The sequence below is a fragment of the Convolutriloba macropyga genome, chromosome 1 (genome assembly GCF_964194025.1).
Source record: "Convolutriloba macropyga chromosome 1, txConMacr16.3, whole genome shotgun sequence".
Classification (NCBI taxonomy): domain Eukaryota; kingdom Metazoa; phylum Xenacoelomorpha; order Acoela; family Convolutidae; genus Convolutriloba; species Convolutriloba macropyga.
In genome coordinates, this window is record NC_134468.1 from 74,885,332 (window position 1) to 74,913,142 (window position 27,811).

General features: G+C 37.0%; 2 protein-coding genes across 2 annotated transcripts in view; both read right to left on the minus strand.

Moving 5' to 3' along the window:
- LOC142342603 (something about silencing protein 10-like) overlaps positions 1-27,811 on the minus strand; it is a 144,676-nt gene that overhangs the window by 28,504 nt on the left and 88,361 nt on the right. The gene's annotated exons all lie outside the window — the stretch shown is intronic.
- Positions 545-2,160, minus strand: LOC142351547 (citramalyl-CoA lyase, mitochondrial-like). The gene is made up of 2 exons (XM_075403633.1): positions 1,499-2,160; positions 545-1,190 (listed from the first exon to the last, which is right to left on the minus strand). The coding sequence occupies exons 1-2, from the start codon at positions 2,064-2,066 to the stop codon at positions 589-591; spliced, it is 1,170 nt and encodes a 389-aa protein (XP_075259748.1). The 5' UTR covers positions 2,067-2,160; the 3' UTR covers positions 545-588.

Here is a 27,811-nt window from a genome sequence, read left to right on the forward strand (position 1 = left end):
ACGTCATATGGTCGTAACAATAATCTTGACGAAATTTAAAAAATCCAAGAGAAGGCCCATAATAGCTATTAAAAACACTCACGCAATCCAGTAGAAATTGCATGCATGAATTAACAAAAATCAGCCAACTAAATTCACTGAAGGGGGCTTCAAAAGACGCCATTTAAGGTTATTATATAGCAATATAACTACTAATAAAATTTAAAGTGAAAAAATACACTAATTTTGGCGAACTTCCACCAGTTGAGTTCAGCTGCTGAAACTTCTGAACGAGAAATTTGGAACATTCACACAAAACGAAAAAGTCGAGGGCGAAAGAGTTCATCGAGAAGTCAAAACGGTCAAGCAACAACTTTGCACGAAGAAAGACCAGCACGTTTACAACAATTGCTTCGACCTTCGTTCGAGGGGAATTAATCGCCATTACGCCTCTTCCAGTCCTAAAAAGACAGCGCCCCAATACAACTCAAATTCTTTGAATTGTTAAAACCAAGAGAAAGTCTATAATAGCCCCAACTATCGCTTAGCGGCTATCATAAAGAAATTGAAATTTGAATAATTTCTAATTACATAATAAATACAAAGCATCTACAAATTCATTTTCTGTTTAACTCGCAGGATATTTTTAGCCTGATTGACCAGTGGCATATCGACCATCCTGCCTTCAAACAAAATAGCCCCCACGCCTTCACTTGATCTTTTGTCAAACTCAGCCACCAACTCAGTTGCCCACTGCAATTCTTCAGGAGAGGGCGAAAAACAAGATTGAACAGTTTCTACCTGCTTCGGATTTATAACCTGTTTCCCATTGAAGCCCATTTTCTTTCCTTCTAAGCAGGTTTTGGTCAGACCTTCATCATTGGTCAAATCAGTGTAGACCATATCAATTGCTTGAAGGGAGAACATTTTAGCGATCATAAGCAACTTCTGCCTTGCGTAAAGAACCTCAGTAGCGTCTTCGCTTCTGGTTGCACCAATAGCTGCACTGTAGTCATCAGAACCAAAAACTATTGAGTCCGGGACCAAGTTGCAGTTGAGAATAGTTGATAGCTCGTTCAGTTCAGTACATATGCTGACCAGATTGAGGATTGCTCGAGGTGTTTCGCATATGAGCACAATATGGGCTTTGTAATTTGGGGGTCTGTCAACTGCAAGTCCGTATATTTTATTCATCAGCCACTCGACTTCGCCTATAAACGTTTATGCAATCTACAATTAATATCGGGCCTCTAAAAGGGGCCGTCGTTGAAAAAATAATCATTTCCATTACCATAAATGCTACACTTGCTTGAATTAACCTTTACTGAAACATAGCAACAAATACATGTCTTCATTTCTGACGCAAACAATTTGCATCTTTTTTGCTTTTAAATCTTTTTCTGATAACTTTATTAACACATTACTTTCGGGAAAAAAATCAGCTCAATAACAACTAGACAAAATAACAAGTGATAGAAACGATCGCAACTGACGAAGAATTTTCTCACACTTCGCTTACCTTGTGTTTCAATTTTAGGCACGCAGATAGACTGAGGTGCATTTTGGGCAGTAAACAACGCATCTAAATCATCAACAGCTCGCGGGTTCGAAACTGGGTTGATCCGAACACACACGTCAACGTTCGGTTGAAAAGTCACGTGATCTAACGAATGAACAATCAATTCTCTCGCTTTATCTTTGCTTGATTCGGCTACTCCGTCTTCTATGTCTAAGCATATGGAGTCAACAACTAGTTGCGAAGCTTTCGTGATCATCTTTTCACTATCTCCAGGTACGTACATGAATGCCCTTCTTGCTCTAGGAAGCAAAGAAACTTCGGTTCCTGGATCTGTAGAAGCAGAGCTCAAGCTTCTTGACGAAGAAACATGGGTTCTAGACAGATTATTACTATTACGTTGTGAAAATTCGGTCGCATAGTTCAATTTTCTGTCAACAATTGAGCTACTGAACCGTTTTTCCAGACAATGCAGGAATTTGGATCTTCCAGATATATGATTTGACCCAAAAGCATTAGCAAGACGACAGCATGTCGAGGCAAATACAAAACCGGGAATCTTCGCACTCATGGTCGTTTACAGTGCTCAACTATATAGGAATCATAGAGAGGTACATATCTAGCACGAGACCCATACAAAAATCTGAAACGATAGCAAGCACTTAAATGAAATATGAAACAATTGCCTCCTGCAATATGATAACACACATGAGTGCGCCATTTGTAAACCATAACGCAGTTGTTAAAATAATCTATCATTTGAGCTGTTCCACAATGAAAACTACAGGACCAAGCTCATACAAAATTTCGAGAACTAAGGATATGCTTATTAAAAGAATTTTAGATATGCGAAAAATAAAATTATTTTTTGAAAAAAAAAATTCTTAAAAATAAAGAATTCGCTGCAATAAGTGAGTTTTAAATATTTTCTGCTGACTTTTCATTAATATTTTTTTCAAATTTTTCTAAAGATAACAAATAGCAATTATCATATAATTGATCAACAAACCCAGAAATGCAATACAATCTATGCACCCCCTCTTAAGACAATAAAGGTAACAAACGCCAATTGCTTGTTTTCTGAGAACCAAGTAAAATATCTTTACAAAAATATCTAGAAAAAGTACCAAAGAATCGTAGAGTAAACTACTTCACGTTTTAAAAATTACCCTTTCACACTGCCATATAACTTAAGATTTTTTACAATTAAATAATTTAGTCCGCAAAGTTTTTTAGAATAGCTTGATACTTTTCTTTAGATATTTTAAATGATTCCATCCAAGAAAATTGAACAAAAATTCCAGTAGAAACATTTTATGTCAAAAAATAAGAAAAATCTTGCTAACTTCTTTCAAAGTTCATTAACATCGTGCCCTACAATTCAAAAATCTTTATCGCAATTTTTCAAGAGATTGCGCGATCAATTCCATAGCTAAGAAACGCACCCGTTATAGCTATAAAGAACCATTAATAATGATTCCCGAACGACGCTTAGAAAACATTCAAAAAGAATTTTGCTGTTCCAAAAACCGAAAGCCCTCCAAACTCCAAAACAATAAATTGGACTTTTCTAGCAGCAACAACTAAGCAAAACAAAGAAACCACTGGGATAAGACAGATTCAAAGCATTATTTTCGTTGCCTAACAAAGTATTTGCAAATCTAATCGTTAAAAATACAACAACTGTTTTTTATCTTTGCTAAAAACAGAAACGATATTCGATCTAAATACAAACAGCGTCAACGTTAAGCCCAAATACGGAGCTCACGTTATGTAAAAAAAACTGGAAGGAAAGTTTTGTTAAAAAAGAACAACGAATAAACCGTTAAACTTTAAGACTGATTCAGATAAAAAATAAAAGGTAGCAATTTAAATTAGAGCAGAAACAGTTACAAGTTTACAGTCATTGGACGAAACAGTAAATAGAGGCATGTAAACAAGCGTATTTTTCTATTATTAAAATTAGAAATCGCGTATTGCGTACTTTGCAAATTCTAAAAATTTTGCTTTTCCCAAAAAATAAATTAAAAGCTCCTTCATTAACTGCTGTTGCAGATTTCAGCCGTCGATCCCAGAGTAAAGCGGCATTGAGACGCATTGATAATTTGCATCGAAAAACCTGTCAAATGCTTTGCACATGAAAAATAAATAGACAGTTTTCACAAAAAAGTAATAGATCAAAGTTTCAATTATTTTCACTTGCGTCAGTAGTGCAAACAAATATCTGATAAAAAACATTAATAACCCGCAAATTATTCAAACATAACCGACTAGCGTCGGGAAAATTGCTCTTAAACGACCGGCGAGTGGTCGGCTTCAGTAGCACCCAGCTGGGGCTCAGAGGTACAAGTATTGAGGGCGGTGGGGGTTGAGGGAGTAGGTCTGGGAGGGATGGTGGACGAAAATGGGGTCCAAACCATCAGGTGGAAAAAAGCGCCCCGGGGTGAATGGGGGGTTGTGATTGAGTCGATGGTGGAGGGGGTGCTCAAACTGTTCAGATTACGAACAGCCCTTCACACCATGAAAATCTCGCCTTAAAACAGTGTAGTTTAATCACAATCTTAGAGACTGATTAGGCGCCCTATGAGATGAAAAACCGGTCAGACGAAAAATCAAATATAAAGACTAATATGATTACCACAAACTTCGTTTGAGAGCAATTGAAGTCTTTTTGGTCTCAGCTTTAGATACTTCAAATCTAACCAAGCTTTTCGATTATTCATCGGTTACAGAAGACTGATTTGTCTGATTTGTAGCTAGATAACAAAGAGCTGTAGCTAGGAAAGAAAAGTTAAAAACCAATATCTACTTTTTTAATAATGAATAACACCTATTTTTACGAAAGAGTTTTAAATTAATAGTAAAGTAATAACCAATATTTCATTCCATGTTAGCGATCAGTCTGTTCATTGTAAGGCAGCAATGCAATCATAATGAGCAAAAATTGATTGGAGACCAAGTTATTATACATCTTTTGATATCCCCAGGCGAGACTGGATGGTTATCTTGCAAGATTATGGCAGAAAAAGGTTATCATGCAAGATGTGGCAAAAAATGGTTATGTAGGAAGAAGTGCAAGGAAAAAAGTCGCGTCGTTGAAAAGTTCAAAACAGCGCCAAAATATTTATGAAAAAATGAAGAATTATTCAGACACTATTTTCGTATATATACATTGCCATATTTCAACAAAAACAAAAAAATAATTAAATGCCTAAATGTGGTAATAATTTTAAAAAATTCCTACAATTGACATTTTTTGTGAAATCAAAATAGAACATACTGTTCAGAATCAAAACAATATATTCTGCGGCTCAGAACCAGCCTGATATTACATACTACTAATTGTACGTAGATCGCAAATCAAAAAGAATGGTCGGGTTAACATTCCTAAAAAAGTAAGTATGTCACTTAGAAATCAAATTTTTCGCTTGTTTCAATTTCAAAAAGGGAAATTATTTCGAGTCACTGAAATGTTTGAGGGGAAACAAACTGTTATCCCAGACTACAAACAAAACATTGTAAACAAAACATGGTAAACCTAATGTTCCTCGAAAGAAGTTGATATCTTAATTGGTAATATCATCAAAACCACTTTTTCACTTATATTGTCTTTGAGGGAAACATTTTAATGGGTCCAGGAGCTGTGAACAAAATGATATCCCAGACAACCAGTAGTATGTAGATTGTTTAACAAAAACAATGGTCAACATACAAGCCTTAGAAAAAATTTATGTCACAAATTTGTATGTCCATTTGAATGTCACCTGGAAAAATCGACTTTTTTGTTTTAATTTCGAAAACTTAGAAATTTTATCGGGTCAAGGAGTTGTTTAAAGTGAAGCAAATTGTAATCATAGACCACCATCAGTATGTAGACTGTATCTGTATTTCATCAAGTATAACCACTCTGTGATTGCTGAGAAAAAGTAGCTTTATCTCATGTAACCAAAAATATTGATCAAGGAGTTGATCAAAATGAACCATATTGTAACACTAAACTGCCTCAATTTTGTAACCATAAAGAGCCCATAAATCTTAGACTGCAAGTTATCAAGTATGGCCATAAGCATTGTAAAATCAATGTATAAGCATTGTCATAAGCGTAAGAAAAAGTGGCTAATATTGTGATATAGTCATACAATGGTAATTTGTCATATAGTCATTTGTAGTGCTAAATCCCCTAATTTCATTTAACCTTAAATTTAGTTTAGTTTAGTCATTTATTATTTTTGTTCAATCTTTATCTGAAGATCAAATCTTCCTTGTTCATGCCTGCTAATTTGTTTACTTCAATGTCGTGATTTAATTCTCTGATCATGCTGTATGTAATTTTGTTTTGCCGCAAATTTCCTTTTAAAGTTATGATATGTTATAATCAAATCGCTGATCAAAATTTCTTTAGTTCATATATATTCATTCTCCTGAATCTAAATTCTATTTTCAGTTGACTCTCTCTTTTTTCGAATTTCGCTGCGCAGATCGCTCAATTCAAAATATCTGATATAATCCTAATTTCACTGTCATACGGCAATGGATACCCTTCATGTATCCATATCCGTATTTTATTTTATTTAGTTGTTGTAAATTCCATTTGAAGGGCAAATGCCATTTAAGTTCAGTTGATGTACACTTCCTCCCATTTTAGCAGTTTTTGTCTGTTCACTCTGTCTGTAAAGGAAATACATTCGTTCACGATATAAACAAATCCATGAGTTGCTTCCGTTATGTGTGATTAAACTTTGAACAAACTTTCTTTCTTAAATTGTATCATTCTTAATCTTCATTCTCCAATTTGCAGCGCTAACGCTCAGTTTAATTTAATTCTTGCAAACGCTTCTCATTTGAGCTCAGTAGTTTCGACTATAGTCAATCGCACCGCGATTGCCCATTCTAGAAAATAATCATTTGAACGTAACGACTAAACTTGCCATTCGCGGCGCAAGTGCCTATCTCAACTTGTACGAGAGCATTTGCAATTCAATTGACTATACTCATTGTGTATGAGTATAACATGGCGCAGCCAGCAGCGGACTCAAAGAAAACACCACTGCACATAGAAGCCTTTTGGAAGAAACCGACAGCAACACCTCCTCTGACGTGGGAAAAATGGACGCAGCAATGGAAACTGGCTCTACTTGCTAAGGAAGGGATACAATTAGACACCCTGTTAAATGATCCCCCTGCAACGGTGACTTACCCGCCTGAACCTACCTACGAAGAACCGGTAGAAAACCACACACAGGCAACGGAAAGAGATCGTAAAGTTCGAAATCAGCAGTTGAAAGTAAACTGGCAAAACCGTTGTAAAAAGGTTGAAGAAATTGGGATTCTTTGTCGAGACAAACCGTGGGGAACTTGTGAGCAGAAGACGATATCGTTGCTATATCTGAGCATTGGTACAGAGGGACGGCGGATTTTCAAGAGTAAATACCCTCATTTTCAGATAGAGAAACAACCTTTTAAAGACTTGTGGCGGGCAATGGAGGATTCAATCACAAAGGTTCGTAATATAACTTACGATCGCATCGTTTTCTACTCGTGTAAGCAACCAAAAGGAGAGTCGGTGGAAAGTTTCTATGGTCGTCTCATAGAATTGGCGGAAAATTGCACTCTGGGTAGTGAAGAGACTACATTGATCCGTGATGCATTCATATTGAATATGCTTGATCACGACACACAGAAGGAATTGTTGAAGGAAACAATAGAACCACCAAAAGCATTGGAGATAGCCATACAAATGGAAATGGGAGCGCAGAATCAGCAAAAAATAAACCAAAACTTGATGTCAGGTACTACTTCTGTGAATTTCATTAATAGTAACCCAGTACGCAATCGCAATGCGAATGGATCTTCAACAAAACGAGACTTCACAAGCTACCCAACTGTCCCTCAAAATTATCAATTTACGAGTGTTTGTATGAATTGTGGTCTCCGTTGGAGTCACAATCATAAGCAGATTTGTCCCGCGAATGGTAAGAAATGCAATAATTGTGGTATTATAGGTCATTTCGCCAGAAAATGCCGCAAACCGAAAAAGTCGCAGAATCCGATACAGAAAACTCAAAAATCAAATGTAAACCAAATCGATCAATCGCCGGAAAAAAGTGATGATGAAGAATCCGTCAACTATATAACAAGCTATCAACAATTGTATGAACAGGTGTACGATTCAAACTACGATAGTGATTCCGATGACTATGTAGCGGCGATTTCTTCTGATTCAGTTCATCAATTGAAACCACTGAATGTGGAAGTTCAAATGGGGGAAATAAGAACATCTGCCATGATTGACTCTGGAAGTGCCGTCAGCATCATAACAAAAAGTTTAGCGAACAAAATCATCCGATCCACAAAATCAGCCAAATGAACAGATACAACAGAAAAAAGGAATTTGAAAACTTTCTCAAACGAACCAATCAAAGTCATTGGGCACTTGGAAACCACAGTAATCTACAATCAATGGAAAGACACATCAGCGATGCTGACTGTTGTAGACGATGGGCACAAAAATATCATCGGAAGAGATCTGTTCACTACATTAGGACTTGCAGTTGTTCAACAACAACCAGAAACTGGTAAATGTGTTTATGACATCAATAATTCTACATGTAAAATTAAAGAGACAACCGCGACGCAATTTCCACATCTAATTTTAAGAATTGGCTTATCTAAAACACATGCAGCGAATTCAAAGTTTCATCAAAAGTTTACAGCAAAGCATCAAAAAGGTCGACGTGTTCCGATAAATCTCCAACCTAGAGTGTCAGAAGAATTAGAAAGATTACAGACTGAAGGTCATATCGAAAAACTATCTAGTTGCTCTGACGAACATTTTATCTCCCCGATCGTAATCACAGTGAAAAAAGATCAGTCGATAAAGCTAGCATTAGATTCTAAAGTACTAAATAAAGCAATACATAAAAATAAATACCAAATGCCTAATATCGAAATGTTAATTGATACCATCTCACAACATCTTACAAATACACAAAACGGCCAACACGCATATTTCACCACATTAGACTTAAAGTATGCATATAGTCAACTAAAAATGCATCATGACACAGCAAAACACTAATTTTAACATCATATGTGGCGAATCTACTGGTACATATAGATTCAAAACTGGTTTTTATGGACTTACAGATATGCCGGCAGAATTCCAAAAAGCCATGGATTACACACTCATAGGCTTGCAAAACACATACTGTTTCTTGGACGATATCATAATCGTTAGTACCGGCACTGAAGCAGACCATTAAGCATACGTTTACAAATGTCTCAAAAAATTAGATGACGATAACTTAAGAATTAACCTCCAGAAATGTCACTTTGCTAAATCGGAAATAGAACGGCTAGGTTATAAGATTACACAGACTGGAATATCACCTTTAGAGAGCAAAACAGCAGCAATTTTAACAATACCACCACCAACAACACTAAAACGACTTAGATCATTTCTAGGGTCAGTACACTACATCGGTAAATTTATACCACACTTAGCACAATTATGTCACCCTCTTAGACCACTTTTAAAGAAATCTGTAAAATTCATCTGGACAGATGAACACACGAAACATTTTAATCTGATTAAAAAAAATCGCAAACAGTACAGAAAATAGCCATTACAATCAAAAATTGGATGTCCGCGTAAAATGTGATGCTTCACGTTCAGGATTGGGGGCAGCATTAGAACACACCAGATGGTTGGAAGCCAATAGCATTCGCGTCACGATTTCTTAATTCCACGGAAGAACGCTACAGTGTCAATGAATTGGAACTGTTGGGGATAGTTTGGTCAATTGACTATTTTAATTATTTGTACGGAAAAAAATTTACGGTAGTAACGGATCATAGAGCCCTATTGTCTATACTTAAAGAACATCGATCTAACAAATCATACAATAGTCGACTATCTCGATGGATCGATAGATTACTTCCGTACAATTTCACAATTGAACATATGCCAGGTGCAAAGATGGGCCTCGTCGACTACATTTCCAGGAACCCATTTGCTAGAGCTAAAAAGATATCTACATATGATGAACATTTTGTTGTAGCAACAATTTCAAAAATCCGGGATTCAAAGAAACACTTAATTATAAATAAACAGACAGCAACTAAAAAATTTAAAAGCATTTTAAAGTCAAATTTGCCTTTGCAAAAAGTAATTGACCATTCGCACCGCGATTACCCACATCACTAAGTGTTAATTTATCTAATTGTAAGGAAGCATTTGCATCACGATTAACTACTTCACCATTGAAAACACCATTCGTACCGCAATTAACACTTCCCAATTCTAAAATTATTTCACATTCTGAACACCCATTTGCGTCGCAAATGCCACTTAAAGTTACAAAATTACAATTTGCACTAAATAATCGTAAAGTCACTAATTCACATTCTATTAATTAATTCGCTGCAAAAGAGGTGCAGATGTCAGACAGTAAAGAATGTGAACAATCTGAACAATTATCCCCAATACAGCCCATTAATGGTATTAAATCGAGTAATCCACCTAACAACACTGAATTAAGCGCGAAAGCACAAACTCCTAAGTATAAATACCACCAACACAAAAATCACTCGCTTTTTGCCCAAATTCAACCAACAAAACACTACTTTGTGAATAAACACAATAAATCTCTCACATCAAAAAATTCAATAAACAGTATAAAAACAATGTCAAAGGCCAAAGCAACCCACTCTAAACCAACCCCCACAAAGGCGAGAGTAACCTTCTCAGACACGACTTCTTCAACACCTGGATCCAATACAACATCACACACAGAAACCCCACCTGGTAGTATGATAGAGGAGGCCGACGACATTATGTTTACTGAGACACTCAATAAAGTGTTCAGTAAGAAGTTCTTGGCCATACTGACAGGAAAGGATGCGATACTGAAAGAAGTAAGGGACTGTGTGATCAGAAACGACGCGGATCGGTTACAAGAGATAAGCCCTTATCTCTTCTCATATGGGAGAGATTTAAGCGTCAAACATGGGTGTGTCTGCCTCAATGAAAGAATTGCCATACCGAAATCAATCAAGGACGCGGTGCTGGAAGATATCCACTCCACACACCCAGGAAGTTTCGCCATGCTCTCCCTAGCCCAAAATATCTGGTGGCCCTACATACACAGAGATATACTGGCAAAAGCCAGTGAGTGCAAAGCTTGCACGGAAATTGGTAAGAATCTCAAATCAGTGATTCCGCACCGCAAATGGACACCTCTACCTAAATGTAGTGAACCAAATGACGAAATACAATTAGACTTTGGTGGACCAATTTTAAATGAGAAAGGCATAGAGCAATATTTTATTACAAGTATAGATAGATATTCTAAAGACCCTACAGCAGAAATAGTAAATAATGCATCAGGCCCAAATGTAATCAAATTCTTAAATAATTATATATATCAACACGGAGTACCTAGAACTATTAGATTAGATCAAGCTAGATGTTTCACAGGAAAAAAGTTTGAGATATTTTGTACTGAAAATAATATTACACCTATATATGCACCAGCGAATGATCATAGAGCAATCGGATTAGTAGAACGTATTATTCAAACAAACGACAATTATCTTGCATGAAATCACAATTAAATAAAAAATTTAATTTAGAAACTTCACTAAAAGCAATAATACAACGATTAAGAATATCAAAACAGAAAACAATAAATATCACACCATTTGAAGCACACTTCGGTAGAAAAAGTAACACACCTATATCAAATATCACAACAAAATCTGATAGTAAAAATCTCAATTATTAAACAATAATTAATTATTATTTAGATGAAGATACAATTCCGGGCCGCTCTTACCTGACAGAAGCACAGTGGGCGGCTACGGCTCTATGTTCTGACACGGAGATTGAGCGTGTCATTTGCGCCGCAAGTACCCTTGCAAGAACTGAGCAAGAGAAACGAAACGACGGAGAAGAACGTTTCATTAGTTCAGACGCCGTTTGCCGCCCAATCCCTTGCTCGGAACGTAGCGTGCAGGTGAAGTTGGCTCGCAAACTACACGATAACCAACGTCAAAAGAAGAACCTGGATGGCCTAAATGAGGTGCTAGCACCAGGAAGCACTGTGTGCAAAGTAAGCCCCACGACGAGTGTGATAAAAAGAGCCGCACAAACAAGAAGTACGGGTTAGGAACTCGGATATCGCTAAATTTGGGACACGGGCTGAAAGAGAAACGGAACTCACACAATATATAGAGCGACGTCCGAAAAAGGTCAACAAAAAAACCCTCGAACAAAGAATCCAGAAAAACAAGCGAGATCTTATTCGAAAAAACACTGGTGACAAAGAGATTAAACGTAATAAGAGACAAACGGATGATGTGAGTGTTGTTTCATCAAGACGGTCATGTATCTCTACCGCCAGTAATTTTGCAAGATCGTTAAAAATGAGAATTCCCAAGAGAAATCCGAAACACGACGAGGCATTCCTGAATAGACCCGATCTAACGCAAATACTTAGATTTAGCCCAATCGCACCGCAATTGGCTACATCAAATACGGCAGGACCATCTGGGGCGCAAATAGCCTCATCAGTGCAACCAAAGCCTACACCCATTTTGCGGAAAACTTCAAAACGCCAACTCACAATTAGCGACACATCAGATTCCGATACTTCTTCAATTCGGAAAAGCAAGCGAACCTTGAAGAAGAAGACCCAGAAGTCAAACAATTATTGAAAAAGTTCGAAGCACAGAAGGCTACACCGATAATCAGGACATTGGAGTTGCGAGAGATTCTAATGAATGGGCTGAGGAACCCCAAAATCTACCACGGGAGATGACTGTTCTCCAGGCAGAAAATGCAGAAAACAGCGATAGTGAATAAACTTGAATAAAGCAAAACTTTCATAAGTTTTTGTTTTATCTATTATTTAATATTTTATTACTTAGTAACCGGTGAATATTTATTAATTTTCTGATTTTAATTAGTAATTTATTTTCTCTCCAAGAGGGGGAAATGTCATACGGCAATGGATACCCTTCATGTATCCATATCCGTATTTAATTTTATTTAGTTGTTGTAAATTCCATTTGAAGGGCAAATGCCATTTAAATTCAGTTGATGTACACTTCCTCCCATTTTAGCAGTTTTTGTCTGTTCACTCTGTCTGTAAAGGAAATACATTCGTTCACGATATAAACAAATCCATGAGTTGCTTCCGTTATGTGTGATTAAACTTTGAACAAACTTTCTTTCTTAAATTGTATCATTCTTAATCTTCATTCTCCAATTTGCAGCGCTAACGCTCAGTTTAATTTAATTCTTGCAAACGCTTCTCATTTGAGCTATGTAGTTTCGACTATAGTCAATCGCACCGCGATTGCCCATTCTAGAAAATAATCAACTGAACGTAACGACTAAACTTGCCATTCGCGGCGCAAGTGCCTATCTCAACTTGTACGAGAGCATTTGCAATTCAATTGACTATACTCATTGTGTATCAGTATAACATTCACTAAGCGAAATACAAGTCTAAAAGTTTACGCTGTAATCGCGACGCGAATACCACAAAACTGAGGCTCAGAAAGATTAGTCTATTAAACACAAATTTAGTAGTGGAAACGCTCCGCGAAATCAGTAAACACTTCGCGTTAACTAAAACCGTAATTTCGCTCAACAAACAATCTCGCCTACAGAAAACGATTTCTTTACGGCATGGCGCAGTCAGCTCGCGAATCACGCAAGACCCCACTTTCAATTGAACCGTTTTGGGAACGGGCTACATCGGACCCTCCAACAAGATGGAGAAGTGGCGAATCCAAGTGAAGCTAGCAATTCTCGCAAAAGAGAACATAACGCTGGACACACTACATCAACCAAAGCCAACACACGTATGACTACCGGCAGAGCCGAAATATCAAATGACCATCGAGGATGCAACAGAGCAAACAGAACGGGATAGTCAAATCCGCAACAGTCAGTTGAAGCTTCAATGGGAATTGAAAAGCCGAAAAATCACGGAGGTAGGTGTCTTGTGTGGTGAAAGACAATGGCCCCTATGCGATCAAAAGTGTGTTTCACTTCCGTACCTCAGTATTGGAACGGAAGGAAGACGTCTTTTAACGCAAAAATTTCCCCATGATAACATCTACGACCTCTCTACTCTCAAACTTTGAGAAACGATGGAAATAGCTTTCATTCGACCTCGAAACATCACTTTCGATCGCTATGTTTTCTTCTCGAGGAAACAAGCGAGCGTAAACGGTAGAACAATTCTACAGCATTTTGAAAGAATTAGCAGAAAATTGTGATTTCGAAAATCGTGAGGAAGTGATAATCAGAGACATTTTCATCACCAATATGTTGGATGACGATATTCAACGAGAACTCCTTCGTCATACAGTAGATCCGGACAGAGCCATCAGTATAGCTGTCAATATGAAGATGGAATATCAAAACCAACAACGAATATCGTCCAACAAAAATGCAAATGTCAATGCAATCAATGCAATACAATCATTCAATAGATTCCGCGGCGCGAATGCCCGTGTAAATCAGTCAGGAATAATTTCATTCAATAGAGCAGCGAATAGCCAGTGTAGAGGTTGTGGCCAGAATTGGACTTCAACACATCGTCAGGTTTGCCCTGCTCTGGTTAAGAAATGTAATCACTGTGGTCTGCTCAATCACTTCGCAGCGGTATGTCGAAAAAAGTAAATAACACAAAAAAATCTTGTCAAGATACTGGCATCAATAATTTAGGAAATTCTGAAAAAACAGAACAATCGGAAAGTCAAAATGTTAATTTTATAAATTACAATGAACAGCATAATTCTGAAAACGACTCTTCTGACGACAATTTTGCTGCAATGGTGGAAAACCTTAATACACCCCCGATCGCTTTGCAAAACATAACAATAACAGTTGGAAATACAGGCTGCCATTTGCTTCTCGATTCTGGTAGTGAGTGCACTATCAAAAATATGTCACTTGCTAAAGAGATAATGTTTAACTGTATGCAAGCACAATGGTCAGAGAAAAAACCACTCGAACTTAAATCCTTCTCTTACGATATAGTTGAAACGCTCGGAACATTGAAAACAGCAGTTAGCTGTAATGATTGGAAAATTCAAAAAGCAAAAATCACGGTAGTCGCAGACGGTTTCAGACCTATTCTTGGACTTGATCTATTTGATCAATTAGGAATAACTATTTCACAAAAGACTTGACCAAAAACAGAAGTAAATACAGTCGAAACACCTTGTGTAATGAAACATTCTCTAGCTAAAGAATTTCCGGAATTAATTTCGAGAACTGGAAAATAAAAACATCATACTGTCAACTCAAAGTTTCTTAGAAATTATCGTGTCACACACCAAAAAGGGAGAAAAATACCGATCCATCTTCAACCAAAAGCAAAAATCGAACTGGAAAAATTTCTAAATAAAGGACATATTGAAAAATTATCAAATTGTTCCGACCAGTTTTTCATTTCCCCAATTGCTATCACAGTCAAAACGGACCAATCAATCGAAAAAGCCTTCGATTCGAAGCTCTTGAACAAAGCAAATCAATAAAAATAGGTACCAGATGCCAAATAACGATTCTCTGATTCAAACCATTTCACAGACACTGTCAAGCGCACCGCAAAAAACGCCCTATTTTACGACATCAGATTTGCAGTACGCTTATAGCCAATTAAATTTGGATAATGATACGGCCCACCATTGTAATTTTAATATTTTCAGCGGGGATATGACTGGCACTTACCGCTTTAAAACGGGGTTTTATGGATTAACGGATATGCCTGCCGAATTTCAGAAAGCAATCAATTTTACGCTCGCCGGCCTGACTAATACATTCTGTTTTCTGGACGATATTCTGATAGTGAGTTGAGGTAGAATTGAAAACCATCTCGATCTTGTACGAAAATGTTTATTAAACTTGACCAGGAAAATCTTCGAATTAATTTAGCAAAATGCCATTTTGCGAAAGATCAAATTGAATGGCTCGGACATCGTATCACTCAATCGGGCATAACACCATTATCAAATAAAACACGCCATTGAAAAATTATCTTCACCTTCAAATCTCAAAAATTTGCGATCTTTTTTGGGATCAGTACATCATCTAGGCAAATTTATACCAAACTTGTCTCAAATGTGTCATCCACTTAGACCTCTACTTAAGAAAAATACAAAAATTGTTTGGACAGATGAGCATGAACAGCATTTTAAATTGATAAAAACGAAAATTAAAACAACGGAAAGTAAACAATTTAACCCGGATTTGGAAACACGGATAAAATCCGATGCCTCTCGAAAAGGTTTGGGCTGTCCATTAGAACAGCGAACTCCGAACGGATGGCACACGGTAGCTTTTGCATCGCGTTTCATAAATTCAATTGAAGATCGATATAGCATTAATGAGCTGGAATTATTGGGTGTCGTTTGATCCATTGAATATTTCAACCTTTATGGTAAGCCCTTCGCCGTTATAACGGATCCCAGAGCATTATTATCTATAATGAGAGAAAACAGAGCTAACAAATCGTATAATAGTCCTCTTACACGTTGGGTCGATAGACTTTTACCTTTTGATTTCTCAATAGATCATCTTCCTGGCTCGAAAATGGGACTGGTAGATTATATTTCGCGCGAGCTACAACAAAAAGCTGTTAATATTTCCACTTATGATGAGCAACTCATAGTTGCCAAATTGGACGCAATTAAACGCAGTGCGAAATGCTTTTTATTGAATGCAGAAAATTATACTGATTTTGCGGCTCGAAATCCACTTTTAAAACCGGCCTCGAACAATCCGCATTCCAATGACAAAATTTGCAGCGCATTTGCACCGCGAAATCGAGAATATTCTGAAATTACGCAAAATAGCAATACAATTAGCGAATTAACACCAAATAACTCCCATTCTAATGACAAAATCGAAAACATTCCTCACTCGCTTTTTGCCTTAAATCAATCTACCGATCAGTTGGATAAAGAATTCAATAATTTTCAACGAATTGCTAATAGCTTTCACAACGTTTTGATGATGCCGCAGTCTGATGAGGAAACACTTCTGCAAATTAAGCACTCTACTCCATCCAAAGTAAGCTTCGCCGATGAAGCAGGCCCATCTACAGCCCCATCAGTAGCAATTACACCTTCTACCCCAAATACGGATACAAAGACAGTGACATCACCCTCAACAGACGACCTCTACACCAACGCTTTTCAATTTGCCTTGTCGAAAATCTTCTCAAGTACACTCATGGCAAGTCTCACTTCAAAGGATGCAACCCTCAAGGAAATTCGCGATTGCATACTAACAGACAACGAGGACAGGTGCCGTCAGATCAGTACCTACATACACAGCTTTTGGAAAGATCTCCACGACAAAAACGGCTGTGTGTGTATCGACGACCGGATTACTCGGAAGGACGCTTATGTGGAAGCGATCCATGCCACATCCCGGGAGTTGGGGGATGACGGACATGGCGGTACATGCATGGTGGCCGTACATGCATCGTGACATCACAAAAAAGGCCAAATGTAACCCTTGCGTCAAAATCGGCAAAAATTTAAAGTCTATCATTCCTTCTATCAAATGGGCACCATTAAATTTATGTAAAGTACCAAATGAAGAAAATCAAACTGACTTTGACGGACTAATTTATAATGAAAAGAATCAAGAAGTTTATTTCTCATATGCATAGATGGGTTTTCTATTTCCAACAGTAGAGGTATTTGACAGAGCAAACGCCGAAAACATTTTGAAATTTCTTCAAGAGTATGTTTTGCTACACGGAATTCCCCGTACGATTAGATTAGATCAAGCGCAGTGCTGAATTGGCCATCAAATTAAAGCCTTTTGTAATCCAAATAATATACAGTTAATTGAAGCTCCAATACACGACCACAGAGCAATTGGGCTTGTTGAGAGGCTAATACAAACAATCAAGAATCGTTTAGCTTGTATTAAAACGGCGGCGCGAAACCGCTTTTATTTGAAAGCAACGATAAACTCAAGTATTTATCAACTCCGCATATGTCGCCAAAAGACAATTAATATTTCACCGTTTGAAGCGCATTTTGGTAGCAAAGCAAATACTCCACTAAGTAATATCTCAACTGAGCCTGATCCTGGTACTCTCACATATAAACCAATTTTGAAAAAATATTTAGACATGGAGACAGTTCGCTGGGACGACTTAATCTCAGATGAGCAGTGGGACAATGATGCAAGGAGCGGTATCGATAGTGAAAAGAGTAGAGATCGACTCCGCAAGGACGCAGTGAGAAGGTGCAACGAAGACCCTAATAAAGAGTCAAGAGTAATCACACACCCAGATGTTGGTCAAGCAGTACCTATGACTGAGGCTTCACTGACATTGAAACTAGCGAAGAAAAAGCCAAAGAATAAGCGTTTTAAAAAGAATCTGGACGGACTATACGAGGTACTAGTACCCGGTTCCTCTGTGATCAAATCCGATTCATACACATCATTAATAAAGGAACCAGGAAAACGGGAGGTGACAATAAGAAACTCTGATTTAGCTAAATTTGGAACGAAAGCAGAGAGGCAGACAGACCAAAAAAATTACGCTGACAGGCGACCCAAAGTACCAACGGGAAAAATTACGGAAGACCTTATTAACCAACGCGCCAAAGAAGCAAGACGAAAACAAAAAAGGAACGAAAAGATTAAACATAAAAGAATCGCTGATGACATGAGTGCAGTTTCGTCCATCCATTCAAATGTTTCCAGAGCATTACGGGTACGCATGCCGACGAAACCAAATAAAACGATAGTCCCCGCACCGCCGCAGCCACCTAGAGAAACGGTGACCAATTTCGCGCCACCAATGACCCTGCCACAGACATCTATCGTAATCGCGGAGCCGCCGACACGACCAAAAACGAAAGGCAGCTTCAAAAGATACAGAAGCCTTACAACCATCACATAAACGTAACCGCTCGTCCCCATCTATAACAGAGTCGGACGAATCACTAGCATCAACACAGACTTGTCCGCCGACTGTATCATCCACTTCTGCACCCTCGAGACAAAAAGCGAAGGCAAATGATTAAGCAGCAAGATACAAAATAAATCCATTGTGTCAAAAATTCAAAAAACAGCTGCTCGTAATCAAAATGAAGAAACGGATTTCTCAGTAGGCCCCTGCTTGCCAGTCCAAACGTTTCCGACACAATACTATGTCTCCGAATTATGAAGGATCTGAACGTTCAATGACAGTTCGTGAAGCGGAATGCACTCATGAAAGTGACTCTGACTAAATAACACTTCACAAATATTATAGTATTATTTATAGTAACCAGTACATATTTCATTAATTTTCTCGAAAACATACTTCTTTGTTTATTTTTGTCGAGGGGGAAATGTGATAGTCATACAATGGTCATTGACAATTGTAGTGCTAAATCCTCTAATTTCATTTAACCTTAAATTTAGATCAGTTTAGTCATTTATTATTTTTGTTTAATCTTGATGTGAAGATCAAATATTCCTTGTTCATGCCTGTTAATTTGTTTACTGTAATGTCGTGTTTAATTGACTGATCATGCTGTCTGTAAATTTGTTTTGCCGCAGATTTCCTTTTAAAGTTATGATATGTTATGATCAAATCGCTGATCAAAATTTCTTTAGTTCATATATATTCATTCTCCTGAATCTAAATTCTATTTTCAGTTGACTCTCTCTTATTTCGAATTTCGCTGCGCAGATCGTTCAATTCAAAATATCTGATCTAATCCTAATTTCACTAAGCGAAATACAAGTCTAAAAGTTTACGTTGTAATCGCGACGCGAATACAACTCAAAAGTGAGGCTCAGAAAGATTAGTCTATTAAATACAAATTTAGTAGTGGAAACGCTCCGCGAAATCACTGAACATTTCGCGTTAACTAAAATCGTAATTTCTCTCATCAAACACTCTCGACAACAGAAAACGATTTCTGTACGACAAATATACTGTTTTGATTTTTTTCTTGTTTTATTTGAAAATTATCGGATCAAGGAGCTGTTCAAAAAGAACCATATTGCAACTTTAGACTAGCATTATTATGTAGACTGTAAATGACATCATGAATGACCACTCTAAAATTGCAGAAAAAAGCAGCTTTATGTCTTATTTTTGGCCTCTTTTTCGCTTATTTCTACTTGCAAGAGATTTCTTGATCGGATCAAGGATTTGTTCGAATTGAACCATGTTGTTGCCCGAGTTTTCTACTGATACGTAGAATCGAGATCTTCAAGAACGACATTTATCATTACGAAAAAGAAAGTTGGATAAACTCTTTTTTTTAGATTTTGCCTGATATATAATATATATATATATATATATATATATATATATATATATATATATACATATATATATATTAAATATATATATATATATATATATATATATCGTCTTAATTTTTTAACCCTAGACTGCCAAAAAATCGTAGATTGCAAGTTATCAAGTATGACCATAAGCAGTGTTGAAAAAGTGGCTAATATACTGATTTTGGTTTCTTTTTCGCTTACTTAATTTTAAAATTATCGGATCAAAGAGCTGTTCAAAATGAACCATATTGTAAGTCTAGACTAGCATTATTATGTAGACTGTAAATGACATCATGAATGACCACTCTAAAATTGCAGAAAAAGCAGCTTTATGTCTTATTTTTGGCCTCTTTTTCGCTTATTTCTACTTGCAAGAGATTTCTTGATCGGATCGAGGATTTGTTCGAATTGAACCATGTTGTTGCCCGAGTTTTCTACTGATACGTAGAATCGAGATCTTCAAGAACGACAATTATCATTACGAAAAAGAAAGTTGGATAAACTCTTTTTTTAGATTTTACCTGATATATAAATATATATATATATATATATATATATATATATATATAAATATATATATATATATATATATATATATATATATATATATCGTCTTAATTTTTTAACCCTAGACTGCCAAAAAATCGTAGATTGCAAGTTATCAAGTATGACCATAAGCATTGTTGAAAAAGTGGCTAATATACTGATTTTGGTTTCTTTTTCGCTTACTTAATTTTAAAATTATCGGATCAAAGAGCTGTTCAAAATGAACCATATTGTAAGTCTAGACTAGCATTATTATGTAGACTGTAAATCATCATGTATGACCACTTTAACATTGCAGGAAAAAAGCAGCCTTATCTCCTATTTCTGGTCTCTTTTTCGCTTATTTCTTTTTTTTAGAGATTTTTTATAGGATCAAGGAGTTGTTCCAATTGAACCATATTTTAGAGCAAATTTGCCACTCATACATAAAATCTAGATCTTCAAGAACAACAACTATCTTTACGAGAAAAAAAATTGGATAGTCTGTTGTTTTTAATCTCGTTTTCGCTCAATGTATATATTTTTAATTTTGTAACCCCAGACTGCCAGTTAAATGTAGACTACAAATCATCAAGTATGGCCACTGTTACTGATGAAATGGCGTTATAAACTGATTTAGGTCTCTTTCGCTTACTGTATTTAAAAAGTATCGGAGCAAGGAGCTGTTCCAAATGAACCTTTTGTAAACCTAGACCACCATTAAAATGCAGACCGTAAATCATAAAGCATGACCACTCTAGCATTGCATGAAAAAAGCAGCTTTTTGCTTATTTCATATTGCAAAAGAGATTTTTTCATCGCACCAAGGAGTTGCTCGAATTGAACCATATTGTAGCCCAAATTTTCCACTAATACGTAGTCTCTGTATCTTCAAGAACGACAAATATCTTTACGAGAAAGGAAGTTGGATAATCTCGTGTTTTCGCTTAAAATCTAAATTTAATTTTCAAAGAAATTTGACCGGATCAAGCTGTTTGAAGCAAACTATATTGAAAACCTAGACTACCATTATTACGAAGACTGCAAATCACCAAGTATGGCCACTCAAGAATTGCTGCAAATAGTGGCAATATATATTTCGATCTCAAAAGAGAAATTTCATCGGATCACGCAGTTGTTCAAAAAGAAACATATTGGAACCGTGAACTACCACTGCTACATAGACTGTTTTTTGTACATATCTCAAAAACATACACGCCTTTTGAGTAATTAATTTTAAGAATGTCTAAAACTTCGGTCTTAAATTTTTGTTTCTTTATTTTGTCGCTCCTCACGAAATATATAGCCGGATGTACTGATATTACCTTGACTACACTCAAATCAAGCAGCAAATACCTTGCAAATACGTCGCAAAAGGGAATTTCTTTCACCAATAAATTTTCGTTTAAAGCGTGAAAAGTTAAGTTTTTTGACCCACATCAAAGCTTGTTTTTTGTTCTTTCTAGCAAGGTAACATAATGGGCTTTAAAATTGACAAAATATATTTTTTCGAAAGTATTCAACAAACCCATATATGACATCAATTTGCGAATCTTCAGCCAATAGTTTTTTTACAAAGTCCTCTAACCTATGAATTCTATAGCAAAACATCTTGCTTATTATATGACGTTCTGATTAGATAATATAATATAATAAAGCTTGCTATAATTTCACACAGCCAAACTTTTCACCAAAATCGGTTAAAAACGACAATTAAAAGTTCATAATTTTAAAAATTCTTTAGTCCTTGTTCTAAAAATTAGTATAGCTCATTGTAACGCTTTTTTACGCCCCTTACGATTATATAAAAATATTATTCCAAAAAATGTGGTCAAACAGCTACATTTAGCGTTTTCGTCGAGATGCCAAAGTGCGTCCATTTTGACCCTCAGAGGAGAGAATCGCCAATTTTTATTCGGAGATATAACTAAGGAAAGTTATGTCATTTTGAAGCTTATTTCCTGAGTTCAGAATTGTTTTTACTTTTCTGAATAGTCCTCTGGTTGGGGGGATTATACTGTTTTCGTGTCATACCTCGAATTTTAGCGCATCTCAGAATCGGTTACGTGTCGATACCATCCGAGGGTGTAGAGTTTCAAAAATCGTGCCCGTAAGTCAGATTGGAGAAATTCTCTTTAAACGCTTGGGTTTGAGGCAGTTAGGTGATGAGAATTTTGGTTAGGTAGAAGCTGCAGAGGTCATTTAAAGCTCTCGAACGCAGTTTGAGGCAATGATTGTAAACGTGTTCGTCTTTGTTATGCAAAAATTTCGCTCAAATGTTTTCCGAGTGACTTTTGCTCTAACTTGCGTTTTGAGCAACCTAAACTTCTCACCTTCAACAATTCAAGCAGCTGAAATCAATGGCCGACAGTTCACTACTATAAGTCGAATGAAAAGCGTCGAGATTGGAGGCATTTTTACTTTAAACGTTAGTGTTTATAGTGGTATAATAATCTATAATGACATCATTTGAATTTGATGCACTTCTTAGCGCAATCAGTTAAACCCCACAGAAGCAGGCATAGCGCAATTATTTAACCCCCACAGAAGCAGGCTACAATAGATTCGCACTGCCACTAATCGTTTTAGAGATATTTATCCAACATCAGTCGGTTATATTTGACTTTTCTAATGACATCGTTTGAATTTGATGCCCTCCTTCGTGCAATTAGTTAACCCCCCACTGAAGCAGGCTCCACTCAGTTTGCACTGCCACTAACCGTTTTAGAACAATTTATCCGACATCAGACTGTTATATTTGACAATAGCTTTGAGACCACAGCTCTACCAAGCAATCGCGGCTACTTTCCGGTAACTTATCAGCTACGTTTTCCCTGTTTTGACTTCTGTCGTCTACATTGACTTCTGTCTTCTATATTGTCCGATATTTTCAAGTTTGAATTGATACCTACCGAATCAGAAAGCCTTCTTGTTTCTTGCTGAGTTGCTCTCAATTTGAAAATACAAGAAGTGCACCTCAATTGGTGGTGGTCTGCTAAAGAAACCTGAACCAAAAAAAGCTGGGCTGTTAATTTTCTGGGGTTTGCAAATGGTTACATCTATATCTTTGATAAAAATTGGTAAAAAAACATTAGTAAACAGCGAAAACGTTCAGAAGGAGTAATAGAAAAAGAAAAGCTACCAAATTTTACCCTTCTGCAGGACGGACGAGGAGATTCCTCAGACGTCAATTCGTTCTGTAATTTCTTCAGAAGTCACAGGGATCTGGAGCGGTCTGGTAAAGCATATTTCAGTTCGGTGGTGTACTTTCAATGCACATTTTGGCCTGAAATGGTGATAACAGACGTCATTTTGGTCTGGTACGGTGATGTCAGATCAAGGATCATTTTAGCCTGGGGTTGTCTTATCAGACGTTGGTGTGCGACTGTTTTTTCAAGTCACATGGCTTTGAGGCGGTATGGTTATGAGAATTTTATTTAGGTAGTGAAACTGCAGAGGTCATTAAAAGCTCTCTAACGCAGTTTGAGGCCATGATTGTAAACGTTTTTGTCTTTGTTATGCAAAAAATTCGCTCGACTGTTTTCCGGGTGAATTTTGCTCTAACTTTTTGCGTTTTGAGCAAACTAAACACATCTCCTCCAACAATTCAAGCAGCTGAACTCAATTGGCGGCAGTTCACTACTATAAGTCGAATGAAAAGCGCCGAGAATGGAGGCATTTTTACTTTAAAGGTTAATGTTTATAGTGTTATATAATAATCTATAATGACATCATTTGAATTTGATGCCCTCCTTAGCGCAATTGGTTAACCCCCACAGAAGCAGGCTGCAATAGATTCCCACTGCCACTAATCGATTCAGAGCAATTTATCTGACATCAGTCTGTTATGATTGACACTTCTAATGACATCGTTTGAATTTGATGCCCTCCTTCGTGCAATTAGTTAACCCCCCCCCCCCCCCCACAGAAGCAGGCTGCAATCAGTTTGGACTGCCACTAACCGTTTTAGAACAATTTGTCCGACATCAGTCTGTTATATTTGACACTAGCTTTGAGACCACAGCTCTACCAAGCAATCGCGGCTATTTTCTGGTAATTTATCAGCTACGTTTTCGGTTTTAAATTCTGTCGACTACATTGACTTCTGTCTTCTATATTGTCCGATATTTCGATATATTCAATTTAGAATTGATAAGTACCGAATAAGAAAGCCTTCTTGGTTCTTGCTGAGTTGCTCTCAATTTGAAAATACAAGAAGTGCACCTCAATTGGTGGTGGTCTGCTAAAGAAACCTGAACCAAAAAAGCTGGGCTGTTAAATTTCTAGGGTTTTCAAATGGTTACATCTATATCTTCGATAAAAATTGGAAAAAAATATTAGTAAACATCGAAAATGTTCAGAACGAGTAATGGAAAAAAAGCGACCGAATGTTAACGTTTGGCAGAACGGACGTGGAGATTCCTCACGACTTGGCGTGTCTGTTCGCATTCGACAGCAGATATGGTGATCAACAGAAAAAAGTCCAGGGATAAGAAATTCGGCTAAAACTTTGCTGGACGAGGGCAAAATGGTGTTGATCGAAAGCACTAGGAAAAACGACACCAAATTTCACTCAGAGGGAGAATTTGAAGTACAAGGCAAAGAAGCAAAAATGCACAAAACAAAAGTTGTGAAAGCTGAGAGATGATAGGGTTGACCAGAAGATAAAAACACTAAATTATTGGTGACTCAATTGAAAAAAAAATTCAGGGAGAATAAGAAAGGGAAGACTCAAAAATAAAAAGGTCTTGAACCGATAAGTTGATGGTGAACTCGAATTCCCACTCGATTGATCATTTGGTAAAAAATGATAAACCGAAAGACCAATATAAAGCAGATTTAGGTTTATATAAGGACAAGAATGCTCATTGCTGCTGCTCGGCGGCAAATGGTTGCCAGGTGAGACTTTTTTAAAGGATAACACTCTTAATGTGACGCATTTCTTTTTAGTTGCACTAAAAAAATTACTTTTCAAAAGTGTTCCACACAGAAGTTAAAATGAAAAAGTGTACTTAGCAAAATAAATTAGCTGCATTCAAATGATCGTGTCACTTACAGTAGACTTAAGTTCAAGGTTTTCTGAACGATTTTCTTTTATCCGTTTTTTTCTGTTTAACCAATTAAAGTTTCATGGGATCAATTTCGGCATCTCATGACAAGAATGATATCACGATTGGACGTCAGTTGCCAAATCCTGGCACAATTTAAGAGTTTTTTAAGAAAATCGATTGAAAAAATCGATTGGCTACGTCAGAGCAGTTGAAGTTTGCGATGAAGAGGAACTCTTGAAGTCCTCATGTATGAAGGAACTGATCTACTGAAGTTGGGGAGCAACAGTTTTTGTGAAATGGCCCTAGCGAGTGCAAGAGAAGCCCAATAAATACAGTCCAAAGAAGCAGTTAGATCGGACAATGGAAGTGTTCGAGCTGATGAAGAAAGGGCAGGTTGCCTTAGAAGGGCGAATTGCCCAATTGTTGTGATTATGATTAAAACGCTGATAATGTCACTTTTGGATCAGTACCTAAAAGTGTGAAAAGAAAGCCACAAGCAAGTTCTCCAATTTGTGTGAGAACGTCCTTTGGGAGTGATACTTTTCTTAAAAGAGTTGTTTCATTTTACTTCATTGAAATCAATAGTGCATTGTCAAATCTACTTAACAATTAAAACGCCTTCTCCCTGGTAGCGGTCCAAAATGGATCAGCAACAATATCAGCCGCAATACCAAAGCCAAGCATTCCAAGCAATACCCAAGCACTCTAAAGATGAAAATTATTACACCGTTCACAAAACATCACTTCAAAAACGCTGAAACCTTTCAGAAGTCTTCAAGTGAGGTGATAAGCAGCATTCTCACTGGCTTTCGGCCAAAACATTGACACAAAATCACATTGACAAAGACCTTAACAGCTATGAAAGATGAACAACTGCATACCAATCTGATCGAAACGGCAGATGATGTAAACATATAAACGGACTTTATCTATTGAAACAAAATATGTTTCCTACTGCAGATGGATGAATATTGGCACGCTGACTATGAAGGATTTCCAAAGAAAGTAATGCTTAGAATGAGCAGGGTTCCATTTCTATTAGATGACGAAACGCTCATCGAGAAACTTGAACTGCCATTAAATGTCGAGCCTATAAAGCCACTGCATCGCCAAAAAAATAAATTGCCTGAAGGAGAACATTACAATGGCAATGCGTCTATTCTCTTAGAAGTTAAAAACGAAGAAGACCAAAATGCGCTGCGAGAGTGCTCATTCGAGTCTGCCACTGGCCGAAAACTGTTGGCTAGACATAACTTTCAATGCTCACACGCCTTCACTGCACTCGTGTTCGCATTGTGAGCAAATAAACAAGTGTCCATTGGCCACCAAAAAAAAATGATGTCGATTGAAGCCATTGAAAAAGATAGCACAAAGCGCACAAATGAATAGACACTCAAACAAAATTGAACGCAATATTCCAGTACGGGAATCGAACCGCCGCAATGAGCCTGAGTCGCCAATGCGGGAATCGAGCTGCCCCGATGAGCTAGAGTAGCCAGTGCCGGGATCGAGCCGTTGATATGAGACCAATGTACTAGAGTCGCCAATGAGGGATTCAAACCCAAGCCCGCACAAATCCCCTCCTAACAACTTAGGAATAGACGAAAACGAGAGTTACCGCAATCATGAAGCGGAGTTCTGGAAGCAAGTTAAGAAAGGAAGACGAGCTACTAAAAAAGGCAACGAAACATATCGCCAATTGAGGCGCCTAGTAGATTTGAGGTTCTGCTCAAACCAAGTAAGATTAATAAATACTTAAATAATGAAAACATTCAACGTACAGAGAATCAACAGCCAGACCACCCATCAACATATTTGACTTTTTGTAAATATTGTATATAAAAATGACTATTTTTGTTACCTTTAATTGTCGTGGTCTGCGCTCCCACTTGCAATTGTTAGAGCCTGTTTCCCATTTCAGGAACAAAATAAAACAAAACAGATGTGTAATCGCCATTCAAGAAACAAAAATAGATAGACAAAGAACGAAACATCAAGCCGTTTTAACTCGTTTTAAAATACAGTTCAATTTTGAGCCATTGATTGATAAATTAGGTGGGCTCCTTTTACTTGTACCCTATAATTGGAGAAAAGAAGTCATGGGAAAAATTGCGTCATTGATCTTAACAAAGAATAATTTAACAAAAGAGGTTTCTGGAACAACTAACCTGAACCCTTCATACCCAGGTACAGATATTATTTCATCCTTTGCCCGAATTGTTGAAAATTTTATGAACGACTTCACAATGTGGATAGGAGGAGATTTTAAGGCAATTGATCCAATTGATGCTACATGTAATGTTAGTACGGGAGACAGCAGACTGAAAAGATATCAACAAGATAGCGACAGCTTTATTTTATTTCAATGGGATGCTTTGATGTTTTCAAAAACAAAACAAAAGACTT